Below are 16,867 nucleotides of genomic sequence, written 5' to 3' on the forward strand. Positions count from 1 at the left end.
AAGCCCCAGTATTCAATCCTGGCCAACAAGAGCAACAGTAATCACCACCAGATGGCTCTCTCTTCTCCACTGAAAAGCTGTGCACTGGCTCCGCACTGCTGTCTCATGTTCTGCAGCAGCTGCCTGAAGTAGCTCAGGAGCAGTGGCCATTCACGGTGGCCATTCACAGCTGACATTGTGGGAAGGAGGTAAAGCAAGATGTCGGTGGACTCAGAGAGGTAACAGTACAGCAGCGGTTCTCAAACTGTAGGTCAGGACCCCAAAGTGGGTCGCAACCCCATTTCAATGGCGTCACCAGGGTTAGCTTACAGTTGCTAGGGCCCAGAGCCAAAGCCAAAGCCCCACCACCCAGAACCGAAGCCAGAGGCCTTCATCCCTGGGCAGCAGGGTTAAGTTACAGGCTCCCTCCCTGGGGCTGAAGCCCTTGGACTTTGCTTCCCCCAACCCCGCATGGGGCCGTGGAGCTCAGGCTTCGGTCCCCCATTCTGGGGTGTTAGTAATTTTTGTTGTCAGAAGAGGGTCGCAGTGCAATGAAATTTGAGACCCCCTGCAGTACAGAATATGGGAACATACCAGCCCAATTCAAGTCCTGTTCAGCTCTTAGTTAAGTAATTTTCCAAAAATCTTTTCAATTTCTGTGCTAGTAATCTGAGCCCGTCCCTTGAAGACAAGTTAGAGGTCTTCAAGTCACCAGGGCCCGATGAAATACATCCTAGAATACTCAAAGAGCTGACTGAGGAGGTATCTGAGTCATTAGTGATTACCTTCAAAAAGTCATGGAAGATGAGAAAGATTCCAGAGGACAGGAAAAGGGCAAATATAGTGCCAATCTACAAAATGGGAAATAAGGCCAACTTCAGTACCCGGAAAGATAATGGAGCAAATAATTAAGCAATTTGTGAAAACCCAAAAGACAATAGGGTGATAAGTAACAGTCAGCATGGATTTGTCAAGAACAAATTGTGTCAAACCAGCCTAATAGCTTTCTTTGACAGGGTAACGAGCCTTGTGGATAGAGAGGAAGCAGATGATCTGGTGTATCTTGACTTTAGTAAGGTTTTTGATACTATCTCACATGACCTTCTCATAAGCAAACTAGGGAAATACAACCTAGATGGAGCTCCTGTAAGGTGGGTGCATAACTGGTTGGAAAACCATTCCCAGAGAGTAGTTATCAGTGGTTCACAGTCAAGCTGGAGGGGCATCTCGAGTGGGGTCCTGCAGGAATCAGTTCTGGGTCCGGTTCTGTTCAATATTTTCATCAGTGATTTAAATAATGGCATAGAGAGTACACTTATAAAGTTTGCGGATGATACCAAGCTGGGACAGGTTGGAAGACTGAATTAAAATTCAAAACGATTGGGACAAACTGGAGAAATGGTCTGAAGTAAACAGGATGAAATTCAATAAGGACAAATGTAAAGTACTCCACTTAGGAAGGAACAATCAATGGCACACATACAAAATGGGAAATGACTGCCTAGGAATGAGTATTGCAGAAAGAGGTATTGGGGTCATAGTGGATCACAAGCTAAATATGAGTCAACAGTGTAACACTATTGCCAAAAAAAAAAAAAAAAAGCAAACATCGTTCTGGGATGTATTAGCAGAAGTGTAGTAAGCAAGACTCGAGAAGTAATCCTTCCACTCTACTCCGTTCTAATTAGGCCTCAATTGGAGTATTGTGTTCAGTTCTGGGCACCACATTTTAGGAAAGATGTGGATATATTGGAGAAAGTCTAGAGAAGAGCAACAAAAATGACTGAAGGTCTAGAAAACATAACCTATAAGGGAAGATTGAAAAAACTGGGTTTGTTTATTCTGGAGAAGACTAAGGGGGGGGGGGGGGGGGACATGATAAGTTTTCAAGTACGTAAAAGATTGTTATAAGGAGGAGGGAGAAAAATTGTTCTTCTTAACCTCTGAGGATAGGACAAGAAGCAATGGGCTTAAATAGCAGCAAGGTCAGTTTAGGTGGAACATTAGAAAAACTTCATAACTCTCAAGGTGGTTAAGCACTAGAATAAATTGCCTAGGGAGGTTGTTGAATCTCCATCATTGGAGATTTTTTAAGAGCAGGTTAGACAAACACAGGTTAGATACAGCCTAAATAATACTTAGTCCTGCCATGAGTGCAGGGGACTGGACTAGAACTAGATGACCTCTCGATGTCCCATCCAGTCCTACAATTCTATGATCTAGCCCTCACCCTTTTCCCAAAAAAATCCTTAATACCTACAAAATGTAAATACTTCCTCTTTACACCATCTTCTCCTGTGCATCGAGACCCTGAAGTTCTCTGTCAAAATAGGAAAATAAAGTAGTCATGAAAGCTCAGGTTTGACTCCTGGTGCATAGTGACTGGATTACACAATTTTACCAAATTTCAGCAACACCTGTATGAAGCTGGAGAAACTTAATACTGACATGATCAAAAAAAATAAAATTAGAGGTGAACTCTATGGGTAATATTTTCCATTAAAAAACCTCATAAAATCCTACGCACTTCATTACATTACATTCATTTCTCACAGTGCTCAGTTATTGTGTCTATCTCCTTTTCAAGAACTCAAATGGAGGATAACAAAATAGCATGGAAAGATGTTCCTTCCTCAAGTGCTCAAAAGTGGTACCCACACTCAAAGTACGAAAAATTTGAGAGAGAAGAGGCTATGCAGGATAAACCTTTCAAGAAACAAAGCAAAAAGGTTACATGTATTTCATGAGCCTAGTTGCTGTCTTATTCAACAAAAAATAGGGTTTGTTACAGCAAGTGTCATATCACATGATGCTTATATGGTACTATAAAGCAAACAGGTCACCTTATGAACATAGCTTGTCATGAGAATGTATGTACTTATTAATGGAGACAGGGAAGTCTAATATTCTGAATCAGATGTGGTTTAATACACACACACTCCCCACCCACCCACCCAACCCCCTTTCTAAACTCACTCGGACCCCACATTGCAACAACTTGCTCCAGGAATGAGATGGGGTGTGAGTGTGACTCTTACCAGAACTGCTCCAAGTGTTAGTTAGGAACATGGGAGGTAGAGAGGGAGGTCATCTAAAAAACACAAAGAGCAATACACAGTGCTGGGCGAGCTGCCTCTTCAGACTCCCAACCCAGAAAACTAAAGACATTTTAACTCCAGTCCTCCATGTTCCACTACCAGGACATCAACAGATATGCCTACAAGAGTTATTTTTAAGCTAATAGCAACTGTCTTTGTGCACCTTTTGTTACTGCTATAAAAACTCACCAGATGGCAGTTAGCTCTGTTTTGATGAGAAATCCTGTGCATAAATTCATCTTAGAAAATGAGATGCTTACATAACCAGAAGGTTCTCTCTTTTATTGAAGCCTTCAACACATTTCTGATGTCAGCTTCTAATGTTCTTTGGTTATGATTTGCCAACTTCGCTCCTCACCTTTGCAGAATCCTTGCTCTCCTTCTTCCACTCACAACTCCACACTTTGTTCCAAGTGTGGGAAGTGGTGCAGACAGCCTCTATATACCTACAAGAAACTGATAAGGTGTACTAAACAACTGCTCAATCACTTTGCTTTTGCATTGATCCCTTCTTCCACACTCCTTATTCAGTTTATTTCAATTGTAAAATCAGGTTCCTTATCTGACATCAAAAGCACCACATGCATCACAGGCTCTCTATAAATAAATAGGTTTCAGAGTAACAGCCATGTTAGTCTGTATTCGCAAAAAGAAAAGGAGTACTTGTGGCACCTTAGAGACTAACCATTTTATTTGAGCATGAGCTTTCGTGAGCTACAGCTCACTTCATCGGATGCATAGCATATCGTGGAAACTGCAGAAGACATTATATACACACAGAGACCATGAAACAAAACTTCCTCCCACCTCACTCCCCCGCTGGCAACAGCTTATCTAAAGTGATCCTCAAGTAGAGCCATTTCCAGCACAAATCCAGGTTTTCTCACCCTTTCCCCCCTCCCCCCCCCCCACACACATACAAATTCACTCTCCTGCTGGCAACAGCCCATCCCCCTTTGAAACCCCTCTTTATAATGCGCATGATAATCAAGGTGGGTCACCTCCAGCACTAATCCAGGTTTTCTCAACCCCCCCCCCCACACCCCCCCTTTTTTCAAAAACCACACACACAAACTCATTCTCCTGCTGGCAACAGCTCATCTTACAATGTGCACAGCAATAATCCAAGTTTAACCAGAGCGTCTTGGGGGGGATTTTGCAGGAAAAAAAACAAGGGGAGACAGGCTACCTTGCATAATGACTTAGCCACTCCCAGTCTCTATTCAAGCCCAAATTAATAGTATCCAATTTGCAAATGAATTCCAATTCAGCAGTTTCTCGCTGGAGTCTGGATTTGATGCATCCGATGAAGTGAGCTGTAGCTCACGAAAGCTCATGCTCAAATAAAATGGTTAGTCTCTAAGGTGCCACAAGTACTCCTTTTCTTTTTATAAATAAATATTCACTTTAGCCTTCAGCATCTAGTTTTTGAATCCGATGTAAAATATACATTGACTCATGAACAAAAGTTAATGACAGACAGCTTTGGAATTATGGTAGCTGTATGAGATACTCACACAGGAGTCTTATTCAGCAATGACCTCAGAACTACAAATCCCTAAGCCACTGGACTTCAGGTGCACTAGACAGATTTTGAGATGGGAAAGTAGCATTGGGGAATGAAATATGTTGCATTGTTATAACTACCATTAGCACCAATGAATAAGGAAGACTTGACAGAACTCTGGTGCTACTAGCAGCTTTCTAGTCACAAAAAAAAAAAAATCACAAAACAGCAGCAGCTGCAGAAAGGCACTGGTGACAGAAAAAGAAAGGAGTGGGGAAAGAAACAAGCCATCAGAAAGGAATAAAAAGAGGTGCAAATCCCTGGTATGTATCTACTGTTAGCAGTTTCTAATTTCTTTTTTAAAAAATGTTAGAAAATTCTACTACTCACCTTACCATTAATATACTGTATGATTGTTCATCATTTAGCTAATTTGAGCACCTCTTAACTGAAACAGAACTTGGCTGATTATTTTAAATAACTGTTATAACTTTGAAACAGAGGAAATCCAGAGTACAAAATCCAGAATGAGAAAATAACTTTACTGTGTAATTAGAAGGCCAGATCCTGCAGTCCTCCAACTCAGCCAGAGGACATAAGAGTAGACCCATGGATGTACATATGCATTCAAACTCCACAAGCTGTTATTGGGGATTGAACCTGAATCTTTAAGCACCAAGAGCACAACCCCCATTACCACCTGAGCGTAACTCCATTAGCAGTAAGTAGCAGGCTACTCATGATCACAGCCCAGGCCCTAAATGATCCTACACTGTATTATATATAGTATACACCAAATTTCACAAGGAAAAAACAAAAAAGCTAAGTTAAAACACTTCCCCAAAATTAAGTTTATAATGGAAATGCCAGCAGATTCTGCTTTAAAGCTGTTGTGTAACTATTTAAAAAATTAAGTGCTGAATGCCCCCAAATAAAGTAGGTACAAAGAGGCAAGCACTGTAACTGATTCTAAATATAACCTTCTGTTCATTTCAAACACCCCAAAGAAGTCAGACCACTCAGCTCTTATCATAGCAAACAGAGTCCAGCTATCTGGGTCAAGTCAATTATGTTTTTGAATAATCTTGCAAAGTTTTACAAGGTTCTGTATGGTTTTTGCTATTTTATTTAGAATATACTTTTAATCCTTGCAAGGAAAAACAAAAAACAAAAAAACCAGTAATTGACATAACTCCTCCCCAGAAATGAGCCTAATCCATTTAATGGTAGCTGTAAGTCACAGTATGGTGCATACTAGGAAATCAGAGTGGAGCAGCAAGTGTGACCTCATGAGCTTTACTTGTAAGCGTTCAATGTGCTAAATGCCCTTGTCCCTTTGCAGTTTAGGATACTTCTTGTACCTATTTACTTAAAAAAATATGCTTGAGATTAGTAATTAAAAGTGAACTACTGTACACCAATGCTTCCATAATTATGTAAAATTTATACTGTTGTAAACACCATATATTTCATAAATAAGTAACATTTTGTACCATGGGACTAACTACCAAAAGCTCAAATAATTTAGTCTATTAGTCTTACTTTGAGTATTTAAATATTACCTGGTATTTATATTTAATTACACTAAAACCCTCAGCTCTGTAAATTACTGTGTAGCTCCTTTATTCCCTAAAATTCAATACCTGGTTTACTAAATATACTTTCATTTGCACCTTATGCTTTTGCCATTTAATTATTTTAAACCCAATTTTTTGTAAACTTAGAGCCAAATCAGCAAACATTTATGCACAAGTATTCCCATTCAGTTCAACAGCTGCTATTGTGATTGCATGGTTATTGTCAAGGTCCATTTGGAGAACCAATCAAGCTGCTTAAATAACCAAATGTTCCGAAGAAACAAGTATCCAGACAACAGTTATAATGCACGTACGAACAATGATGGTGAAAGAAATTTAGAAAACAATTCTCCTAATCCTAAAAGTAAAACATCACTTAAATACTTTATTCAAAAATTCAGAATTGGATGCCTCACCTGTCTGGTAGTTATCATTCAGTAACAGGACATAGGCCAGTAAATTCAATAGAGTGACTAAAACAATGACGTTGATAGCCATTGATAATAAACATATTTTTCAGAGGATACACATTGAAATAAGAGTACGAAACTTATTTTTTTAAAGTTAACAAAAAAAATTAAAACATGCTATAATACTCTTTGAAATCTTCTACTTCTAGAGTTAACACACGGATACGCTTTTAGAACATAGTCAGCTTTTTAATAACAACTCTGCTTGTTATTATCGAAAACACCTATTAGTCACAAACAGATTTACCAAAAAAGCTATAGCTTTCCACACCACATATGTCTGCAAATCTTAGTTCTATATACATCTGAACATGAAACATCAGAAATTTGCATAGTCTATATACACTCTCTTTTTGAGAGGACCATGGATGGGAGAGAAAAGAAGAGCAATTAGGGCTGGTCTATGACAAGCCAATAATACACAGAGACCTCACATAAAGCCACTATTTACCTGGAATACAGAAAACCACCCATCTGTGGACAGGCAAGGAATTTTCAGATTGTTCCAGTTAAGCCAGTCTAAGGCTCTTTTTTAGCTGTCCTTTGCATCTGACCAGCCAAATGCACAGTATGTACTTCATCTTCTCATCTAAGGCCATGTCTACACTTACCGGGGACAGACGCTGCTGTGATTGATGCAGCAGGGGGTCAACGACCCGCTAAATCAACCGCAGAGCACTCTCCAGTCAACTCCAGTACGCCACCAAAATGAGAGCAGCGCAGTGTAGATGCTGCAGTAAGTCGACCTAAGCTACGTTGATTCACGTAGCTGGAGTAGCATAACTTAGGTCGACTTATCCCGGTAGTGTAGACAAGGCCTAAGTGTTCCCCAATTTGAATTTTTAAGTCACAGGGAATTTGAAATGAGATGCCAGTTTGATGGCTAGCATATCCCAAACTCCATAGCTCTCTGGACACTAAGGATACCCGGGAGAGTCCACCAGACATAACCACTACACACATGGCTTGTATAAGATATAACCACTGGAGAGTAAGCTAATTTCACCTGGTGAGACGGGAGAAAGACCAGAAATGGAATTCTGCAGTCCCAGAGAAAAAACTGTCCATTAATAAGAATAAGGCTCTATTTATAATACTGCAGAGAGCCCTTTTGTAAGAAAAGCTCTCTCAAACCAAAAGAATTTCCCCTTTTATTTGAAGTTGAAGTTTTCAAAAAAGCAATCGTCATCTTTACTAACATTGATTTTAGAAGGTTCCTTCCTTTTGTCTTAAAGGTTTGGTTTCTCTAAAATGTTTTATATTGCATTTCACAGGCTATTGGTACTCCAGGATGATGTTTTTAGAAGCTTAATTTGACAAAAAAACCTGACTTTTGAAAAGAAATTATATGACAAACTGATTAAATAATTCTCATTTTTTTTTAATTTTTCAAGAAAAAGCACAACTATATTAACTTAAAAGGCCTTTATCTTATGTCTACAGTTTTAAAAAAATGGCCAAGGCAGCATATATTCAAAGAGCAGATAGGTATCATCTAGCTTCCAGCACTGATTTAACAACTACTTAGAATTCTCTCTCTATGACATACTATAGCTTAATCATAGATTTTAACTAAATTCTAATTATTTATCAAAATAGGTTTTTAGAATGTTTCATCTGAAATCTAAAATATTAATTTACTTTTAGAACATTTGAAACAATCCGCAACAAATCATTTAATACTTTAAAAGGAATCTATGGTAACATAGTATGTCTTAGTAAAAGTACGGGGGAAATGGATTAAAAAACTGAAAACATGACTATTTGATTATTACTTTTTCCTGGGGAGAAGGAAGGCAGGAGAAAATGAAAACAATCATACCTTCTTGTTCTACTCTTTGATCTTGATCTCTGAGACCTATAGGATTTTCCTCGGCCCCTTGATCGACTACGACTGCGTTTTCTTTTGGATCCATATGAAGAGCTACTGCTGGATCGATGTCTGCGTCTGAAATAACAATGTGTTATTAGCACACTCCTGCTTTTAAAAAACACCTATCAATGTTAGTTTAAAAGGGACATTCAAATAATCTATTATTCATTTTTATTACAACAGCACCTAGAGGCCCCAGCTGAGATCAGGGTCCCATTGTGCTAGGCATGGTACATACAAATAGCAAAGAGACAGTTCTTTCCCCACAGACCTTACACTCTAAGTAGGCAAGATAGAAAAAAGAGTGGGAGGACAGGTGAAGTGACGTGCCCAAGGTCATGCAACAAGTCAATGGCAAAGCCAGGAACAGAACATAGTCCAAAGCCCAATTTACTGGATTGTGCCTCTCTGTATAAATATAAAGTTAAACACACATTTAGGACTACATCCCATAGCAGGATCTATGTAGGTCTAAGGATCAACTGCATGGAATATGTTGCAGGATCGGGGACTAAGGTTGCAATGGTAAAAATAAAATTCAGGACATATAAAGTTATGTTTGCCACAGCCACACTGCACATAGTTTTTCAGCCACGTTGCCTTTATGCAGTATTTTCTATCTTGTTCTTGTTATATGCATAACTTAATATATTTATGTTATCTTAACTTTTGTAATGGGTAACCTTAATTTTGCATTTATGTATGCTTTTTGAATTTACATTTCCTGACAATATTATTGGGCAATTTAAAGTATCATTTCTATCATCACAATTAGAACTTGAAGTTTCCTCCTCAATGAGGTGAATGGAGTAGAGAAGGATGGAATTCACTTCAGTTATTTATTTCAGTTTATAAAAATGTATCTTTCTAATAATGTGTGTACATGTTTAACAGATGGGAAAACTCTTAGAAAAAGCAATAATAAATAGAAACTACCCCCAAAACAAGGATCCTCACAAATCCCACATTTCAGAACATAAAACTCTTACAAACTCCACTAAAATGCTCATCCTTCCCAATCCAAATCCTGGGAGAAGAGGTGAGACTTGTTTTGGAGATTGCATAAGGGAAACAAATGTCAGAGTAGAGAACCCCTCATTCAGATGACCCTCCGCCTCACAATTAACCTGTTATGCCCCTCAATTGAGCTACCATATTCTGCACTAGTTGATATACGAGTAGTATTAATATGCAGCCATATAGAAGCATTGCTATAATCCATTCTCTAGATGACAGAGACATGTATCACTGTGGACGTGCACCTTTCCAAAAGAAGAAAGGTTACTTCCTGCCCAAGTGTGGATACTAAAAAACAAACACCACACCTTGTACCTGGAAATTGAGAAGCAAGTGAATAGGGATTCGATTTTGTCACAGTAAAATTATTCATAATTTACAGCACAGTCACAATAAAAAACAGATACTTTTGTGTTATGGTCACTGCAACCTTGTGGACGCAACTGCTGTGCGTTAAGAATTCAATGTCATCCTCTTAAAAACAGGATTAGATCAAAACGAACAAACTATTAGTCCAGTGATTCTCAAACTGTGGGTCAGGACCCCAAAGTGGGTCGCAACCCTATTTTACGGGGGTCACCAGGTCTGGCTTAGACTTGCTTGGGCCCTGGACAAAAACCCAAGCCCAAGGGCTTCAGCCCTGGGCAGCAGGGCTAAGTTTACAGGCCCCCTGCCTGGGGCTGTAACCCTTGGGCTTCGGCTTTGGCACCCCAGCCAGGGGCAATGGGACTTTGGTTTCCCCTCCTGGGGTTCTGTAGTAATTTGTGTTATCAGAAGGGGGTCGCGGTGCAATGAAGTTTGAGAACCCCGCATTAATCAGTGCTCAAATTGTGGTGAGATATGAGAGGGCCTCTCCCTCATCTGTTCCCCCTTCCACTTTGACTCATCCACCCCAACCCGCTGACCCTTCTCCCCAGTGCAGAACTCCTAGATGGGACAGGGCTGGGTCTTCGCCCCCCACTCATGCCCCAGATCCCCTGTGGTGACAGCTCCTGTTATCTACCTCCTTTCCCCTTGGTAGATCCCCAAGTCCTCAATCCCCATTCCTGCAATCTTTGACCCATCTCTTGTCCTAGCCCCTCACTGAGGCCTGTTGCCCAGGCTCAACATTTCACTGATGGGTCCCAGGCTCCGAGGTGCTTCTCTGGGGAAAAGTCTCTTCGTCCAGTTGCTTGGTGGAGACTGGTTCAAACCACCCATGGGAGATCCTAACCTGACCATTCCTCCTCTGATGACAGGGTGGGGAGAGAGATTGGGCAAGCTCAGAGGAGAGTGGGCTGTGGGAGGTCAAGAACCAGGGAACCTACAAGGGGGAAGGAAGACCGAGAATGGCAATGGTCACCACATGGGACCCGGGGATGAGGAAGGCAAAGACCCAACCCTGCCCCATCTAGGAACTCTGCACTGGGGAGAGGAGTGTGGGGGATGAGTTACAATGGAAGGAGGGGACAAAGAAGGGTTTGACACAGGGGTAGGCATGAGTGGAGCAGGGGAGCTCTGAGGTATTGAACAGCTTAAAAGCAGGGTGAAAAGTAGACATGGTGTAAGGGGTAACGGCAGGTAGAAGAGATGCTGTTGTGGGTGCAAAATGGGAGTTAGGAGTAAGGGAGGAGGCAGGGGCAGAAGGTGGGGGTTAACTGATAAGGGAGGAGGTGGCAATTAGTGGTAGGGGAGGATGCATAGCAGAAGGCAAGGAGTAAGGTAGGGGAGGAGATAACTGATCAAAGCAAAGTAATGAACTGCTCATGTACATCCTACTGTCACTCATTAACAGTTTGTTCGTTTGCTTTGATCAGCTGCCACACATTAACAGTTTGTTAGTTCACTTTGATCTAGTCCCATTACAAAGAAGATTATATCAAAGCGAACTAACAAACTGTTAATGCACCGCAGCAGGGCCCATATAAATGGTTCTGTACAGTGGTGAGCTTTCACAATGGAGCTGAAATAAATGGCAAAATTCACAGGTTCTCTGACGAGCTGTGACCACGGTGACAGAATTACATCCCTACAAATAAGAAACCAAATGGATCCATAAACAAGGGCAGACTACCTCCATATGAACAGCTAACATCACCACTATTTCTTCCAGTCCCTTCTCCTAATTTATCCACATAACCACAATCTTTTCTGGTTGAGTTACAGTCAGCTGACCTTCATCCGAAACCCAGCAAGACATTGTGTCAACCAATCAACTACAAACAGCTGGATCCAATGAAATACAGACATGTAGAGCTGTGTGTGTTCTCTGCCTACTGGAGACATCACAACCCATATTACCTCAACCTCTTTTTCCCTTAATGACCTCACATACGCTTAAAAGAAGCGAGCACAAGAAGAGAATCTTGGTAATATACAAGGGTATTTACAGAGCACCTATCAGGATAACCATTTATTACTGCACAAAAATTAAAAAACATAGCAAAGACTGCTTAGTGGGCAGTCAGCAGAGATTTTAAATTCGAGTTAGTCCTATTTGAAGAGCTGTTGCTTTTGAACATGCTATTTAGTTTCCTTCCATCCTGGTTCTCTGAATAATGCTACGGTGAAGGTGTGTCTTGCATAACTATCAACTTCTACCTGTACTTCATCAACTTCTATCCTCTGCTTTTTACTAGCATACAGAGTATCTCCTTTAATAAATCCTCCTCTAATGGATAATGTCTGTTGGAATGTGCTTCCATGCACCTGTCGACTTTCCCCCAGCCCTTAGTTTAAGAACTCCTCTACAATCTTTTTAATTTTACATGCCAGCAATCTGGTTCTGTTTTGGTTCAGGTAGAGCCCATCCTTCTTGTATAGGCTCCTCCTTTCCCAAAAGGTTCCTCAGTGCTTAATAAACCTAAATCCTTCCTCCCAACACTATTGTCTAATCCATGCACAGAGACCCTGCAGCTCTGCCTGTCTAACTGGCCATGCACGTGGAACTGAAAGCACTTCAGAGAACACTACCATCCAGGACTTTAATCTCTTACCTAACAGCCTACATTTGGCCTCCAGGACCTCTCCAACCTTTCCTACTTCTCTTACTGACTGCTGCTATTCGATTTTTAAGGGTCATGCTCGATTCATCCCTGACCCTGAGGTGTAATACCATCTTAACTGTCAGGTGCAAATGCCCTAAACAGAAAGTGAGGCGAAAGTGATAGCTAGATCCTCAAAGCAAACGCTTTGGTCTTTTCTGGATTCAATTTAAGTACACTGGTCTTCATCCAGACTCCAGTCTCCCTCAAGCTCTGTTTTATCTGTGAGATATCCGTGTCTGCACTAGACGAAAGAGATTCATAAAGCTGCATCTCATCAGCATATTTTTGGCATCGAAGCTCATGTCATCTTACTATGTCCCCTAAGGGCTCTATGCAGATGCTAAGCAGGAGCAGAAAAAAGAACTAGGCCTAAAGGATTCCACATATCTAGGCTTATGGGGAAATGCGGGACTTCCCCATCATGACTTATCACTGATTAGAAAAGAATAAACTAGGCAAGTGCACTTGTTTACTCATATCATAAAATGTTAAGTGATTCAGCAGCAACTTCTGATCAATTATGTCAAATGTAGCAGTACAAGTTGAGTATTCTTCGACTAGTCTCACCTTCCTCATCTAAAACTGGGCTTCATTGGTGCAACAAGCACAATCTTGGTTCCCTGCCCATCTTAAACCGGATTAAGAAGCATCCAGGATTTCTGAAGAGATTAGGTGCTGCTGGAGTAGTTTGGGGGGAGGGATAGCTCAGTGGTTTGAGCATTGGCCTGCTAAACCCAGGGTTGTGAGTTCAATCCTTGAGGGGGCCATTTAGGGATCTGGGGCAAAAATTGGGGATTGGTCCTGCTTTGAGCAGGGGGTTGGACTAGATGACCTCCTGAGGTCCCTTTCAACCCTGATATTCTATGATTCGATACCACCTTCTTGGTCATCATGCCCAGCAAGGAGAGGTTTTACATCAAGCAGAAGCTAGTAGAGGTATTGGCATGAAGTGTTTGTTTCTTGAGGACAGACTAAACTATTGAATGTTTTCCCCACATCACAAAAGGATAAAAATTATAGTAGAAAACTACCCTTTAAAATAAGTGTAAATATTAATTGTAAAACTCATCTCAAACCTTGCCATTTAAAAAGTCTACTCTCCTCCCATCACACTCTTGGCTGGTTACCATCACTTTGTTTCAAGCTAGCAGCACAAAGACACATAGTTGTGTATGACTAGCTGAATGAAATTACTTATGTTGAAGTCAGTGCATAAAATATTAGACCTCAAAAAAAAAATCCAAATTCAGAGTTTAAAATTCTGATGGGGTCTGATGGCAGGTGTTTGTTTAAACAGAAAAGTTACTTTTAAACTTACATTCACAGCAGTAATGTTTGTAACTAAGTGGAAAAAGAACAGTATCATGCAAGACTCAGATAATTTTGCTAGGAAAGCCCAAAACAGATGTTTGACAGATTTTGCATGCCAATTACCCAGAACATGCACTGTATTCAAATATTCTTAGCTTTCCTACATAACTGTAGGAAAGCTAAGAATTTTGCCCCACCTACAGACAAAATTAACGCTGAGTAAAGTATTATAAATTCACCTTTTTTCATAAGAATGTGAACGGGACTGGAGATCTCGAGACCGTGATCTTGACCTTGACTTCCTTCCTGATTTCTTACGGCTGTATGTTCTACTGTCTGAAGAACTACTTGAAGATGAACGTCTACGGTGTTTCTTTTTTCTTTTGTTTCTGTTTTCTTCTTCTGTATCTGATGAACGACGTCCCATTTTTACAAGCTATTTAAAAACAGCAAAAAAGTTATAAAATTCAGGATTGCAGCATGCATTTATTTTTATAAGTGCTAGATAGATGCCTGTAAGTAATACTGTAGCTTACACAAGTTACTACGTGGTGGTGGTGGGCAGCGGAAGAAGAGAAAAAACCTACCTTTTTAAGTTCCTAGTTGCCTAGCCATTTTGCACAACAGAGATCAGCAGCCTTATGTTTGTAAATCAACACATTAAAAAGAGTTATTTTATCAGCATTTTAGATTTAAAACATATTATGGTATTAAATTTGTTACAAACTGCGAAGTACCTTTACAAGCCAATTAATCCCAGTCAAAAAGTTCTGGTAAAAACTGGCTTCTACACCAGACTGTTGCATTTTATCTTTAATATGTTTCTAGTCATTTTTTATCTTACTCTAATACTAGTTTTTTAGTACCCACTGTTTTAAGGTAAAAGGTGTTAGGATATATACATGTATATCTCTAAACCAGAGACCTTGTTTGAAGAACATTCTTAGCTAATACTGTACTATTGTTTACTTGTTTAATTTACAATTCTGCGAAGGAGGATACAGTAATGCAACTTTATGGTCTGAATAATGCTAACCTATCAATTTCTAGCAATGTAATTACTTTCTGTTGTTCATTTAAGTATTTGTTGACTGTGTATTCAAGTCACTAGCATTCCTATTGTCATAATGAAAAGTATACACAAGATAAAGTTCCTCTGGAAATTATATTATCATAGGATGAAAGCTCTTTTATAGTTAGGCTGATTGAGGTGTTCACTTCAAAACCACACAATTTTAAATGGTTTTACTCCAAAACCAGATCTATAAATATTAAACTTTAGACATGTTTGTTGATCCCTAAGGTGTTTACTTGGATAAAGTTTCACATTTATACATTTGGATAAGGCTGTAAAAAAAAAAAAACTGCCATTCATTTAACTGCTGGGGAGACAATCTTTTCTTAGTTTGGAACTCATAAGAAATCCATTTTTATTGCTATCACTTCATAATTAAAGAAATACTATGCCTATAGAATTTTTCAGGCTGTAAAAATGGATAATGCTTTAAATCCTTTTTTGTTCCAGTATCACCATTCCCACCCACCCAAGATACTAAGATATCCCTCCTCAGACTACTGGCACTTAACATGAGGCCTTCGTCCCAAAAACGAGCAATTATTTGAGGGCTCTCTGGCTACATCTACATTAGGAAATTGGGATCCATAATTCTCCATTAATAGCACTGGTGGAAGCTGTAGAGTAGAAGGGGCTGAAGCATTTTTAATCACAATATCATCTAACCTTAACCAATAGTGAAGAATTACAGGTCCTAATTTTCCTAGTATTGCCCTTTGAATTCCACTAGTCTTTTCCTGGCCCCCAGCCTTTGCCCCTCCCCACTTCTTTCAACCACCTAAAGGGCAGAACCCAGTCTGCAGTAAAGGAGCAGAAAAATGGAACCAAAGAGAACTTCTTGATTACGTTCATTTAAAGTAGTGCTTCCCAAACCATGAGTTGTGGCTCCTGGGGGAAGCCACAAGTGTTTGGGAACAAAAACTGAATCAATATGCTGGTTTGGAAGTTTCTGCACCCCTAATTAAGAGACTATTAAACTAGGTTTAAAAATCACCTGTGTCTGATCTATGACTTTGCATCTTATGCTGCTGCTGCCTGGGCAAGAAACCTCTCTGTACCCTCTGCTCCTGCAGGGGACCTTCAGCCAAGAGACTTCGCACTGGAGGAAGCATTTGTCAGGAAGTCTCTCAGCTGAAGGCCCTCTGCTGGAGCAGAAGGCAAAGAGAGGCTCCCAGTGCCGGTGGTGGCAGCAGCAGCAGCACTAGAAGATAGGGAAAGAGGGCTGATGGAGACACAGATATGTGTCAGCATTATAACTGAATGATTATCAAGTTCTAAACTACATGTAGCAAACATTCGCCTGAAGATCATAGAATCATAGAAATTTAGGGCTGGAAGGTAACCAAGAGATCAGTTAGTCCAGCCCCCTGTAATGACCCATGATCAAGTATACCTAGACTATCCCTGAATGTTGTTTGTCTAGCCTGTTCTCAAAAATCTCCGAGAATGGGATTCCACAACCTGCCTTGGAAGCTAGTTCCAGGGCTTAACTACCCTATAGTTAGAAATTTTTTACTTATATCTAACCTAAATTTCCCTTGCTGCAGATTAAGCCAATTATTTCTTGTCCTACTTTCAGTGGATGTAGAAAACAGTTAGTTACTGTCCTCTTTATAATAGCCTTTAACATATTTGAAGACTTATCAGGTCCCCCCTCCGTCTTCTTTTCCCAAGACTAAGCATGCCCAGTTCATTTAGCCTTTCCTCACAAGACAGATTTTCTAGAGATTTGAATCATTTGTGTTGCTCTTCTCTGGACCCTCTCCAATTGGTCTCCATCTTTCTTTAAAAGTGCGGTGCCCAGAACAGAAAATACTACTCCCCAGCTGAGGCCTCACCAGTACCAAATAGAGTAGGACAAATGCATCCTGGGTCTTACACACAACACACCACAGAATGATATTGCCTTTTCATGTTCAATTTGTAATCCGCAA

The 16,867-nt window shown here is 40.2% G+C and overlaps 1 protein-coding gene across 2 annotated transcripts in view; it reads right to left on the reverse strand.

Moving 5' to 3' along the window:
• The window catches only part of RSRC1 (arginine and serine rich coiled-coil 1), a 348,720-nt gene that overhangs the window by 321,089 nt on the left and 10,764 nt on the right, over positions 1-16,867 (reverse strand). For both annotated transcript variants that reach the window (XM_037908129.2, XM_037908127.2), the window contains exons 2-3: positions 14,098-14,294; positions 8,454-8,579 (exon numbers count right to left, since the gene is read on the reverse strand). In XM_037908129.2, coding sequence (XP_037764057.1) covers positions 8,454-8,579; positions 14,098-14,294 — 323 coding nt within the window. The remainder of the gene's footprint in view (positions 1-8,453; positions 8,580-14,097; positions 14,295-16,867) is intronic.

Source organism: Chelonia mydas, chromosome 9, assembly GCF_015237465.2.
Source record: "Chelonia mydas isolate rCheMyd1 chromosome 9, rCheMyd1.pri.v2, whole genome shotgun sequence".
Taxonomy (NCBI): domain Eukaryota; kingdom Metazoa; phylum Chordata; order Testudines; family Cheloniidae; genus Chelonia; species Chelonia mydas.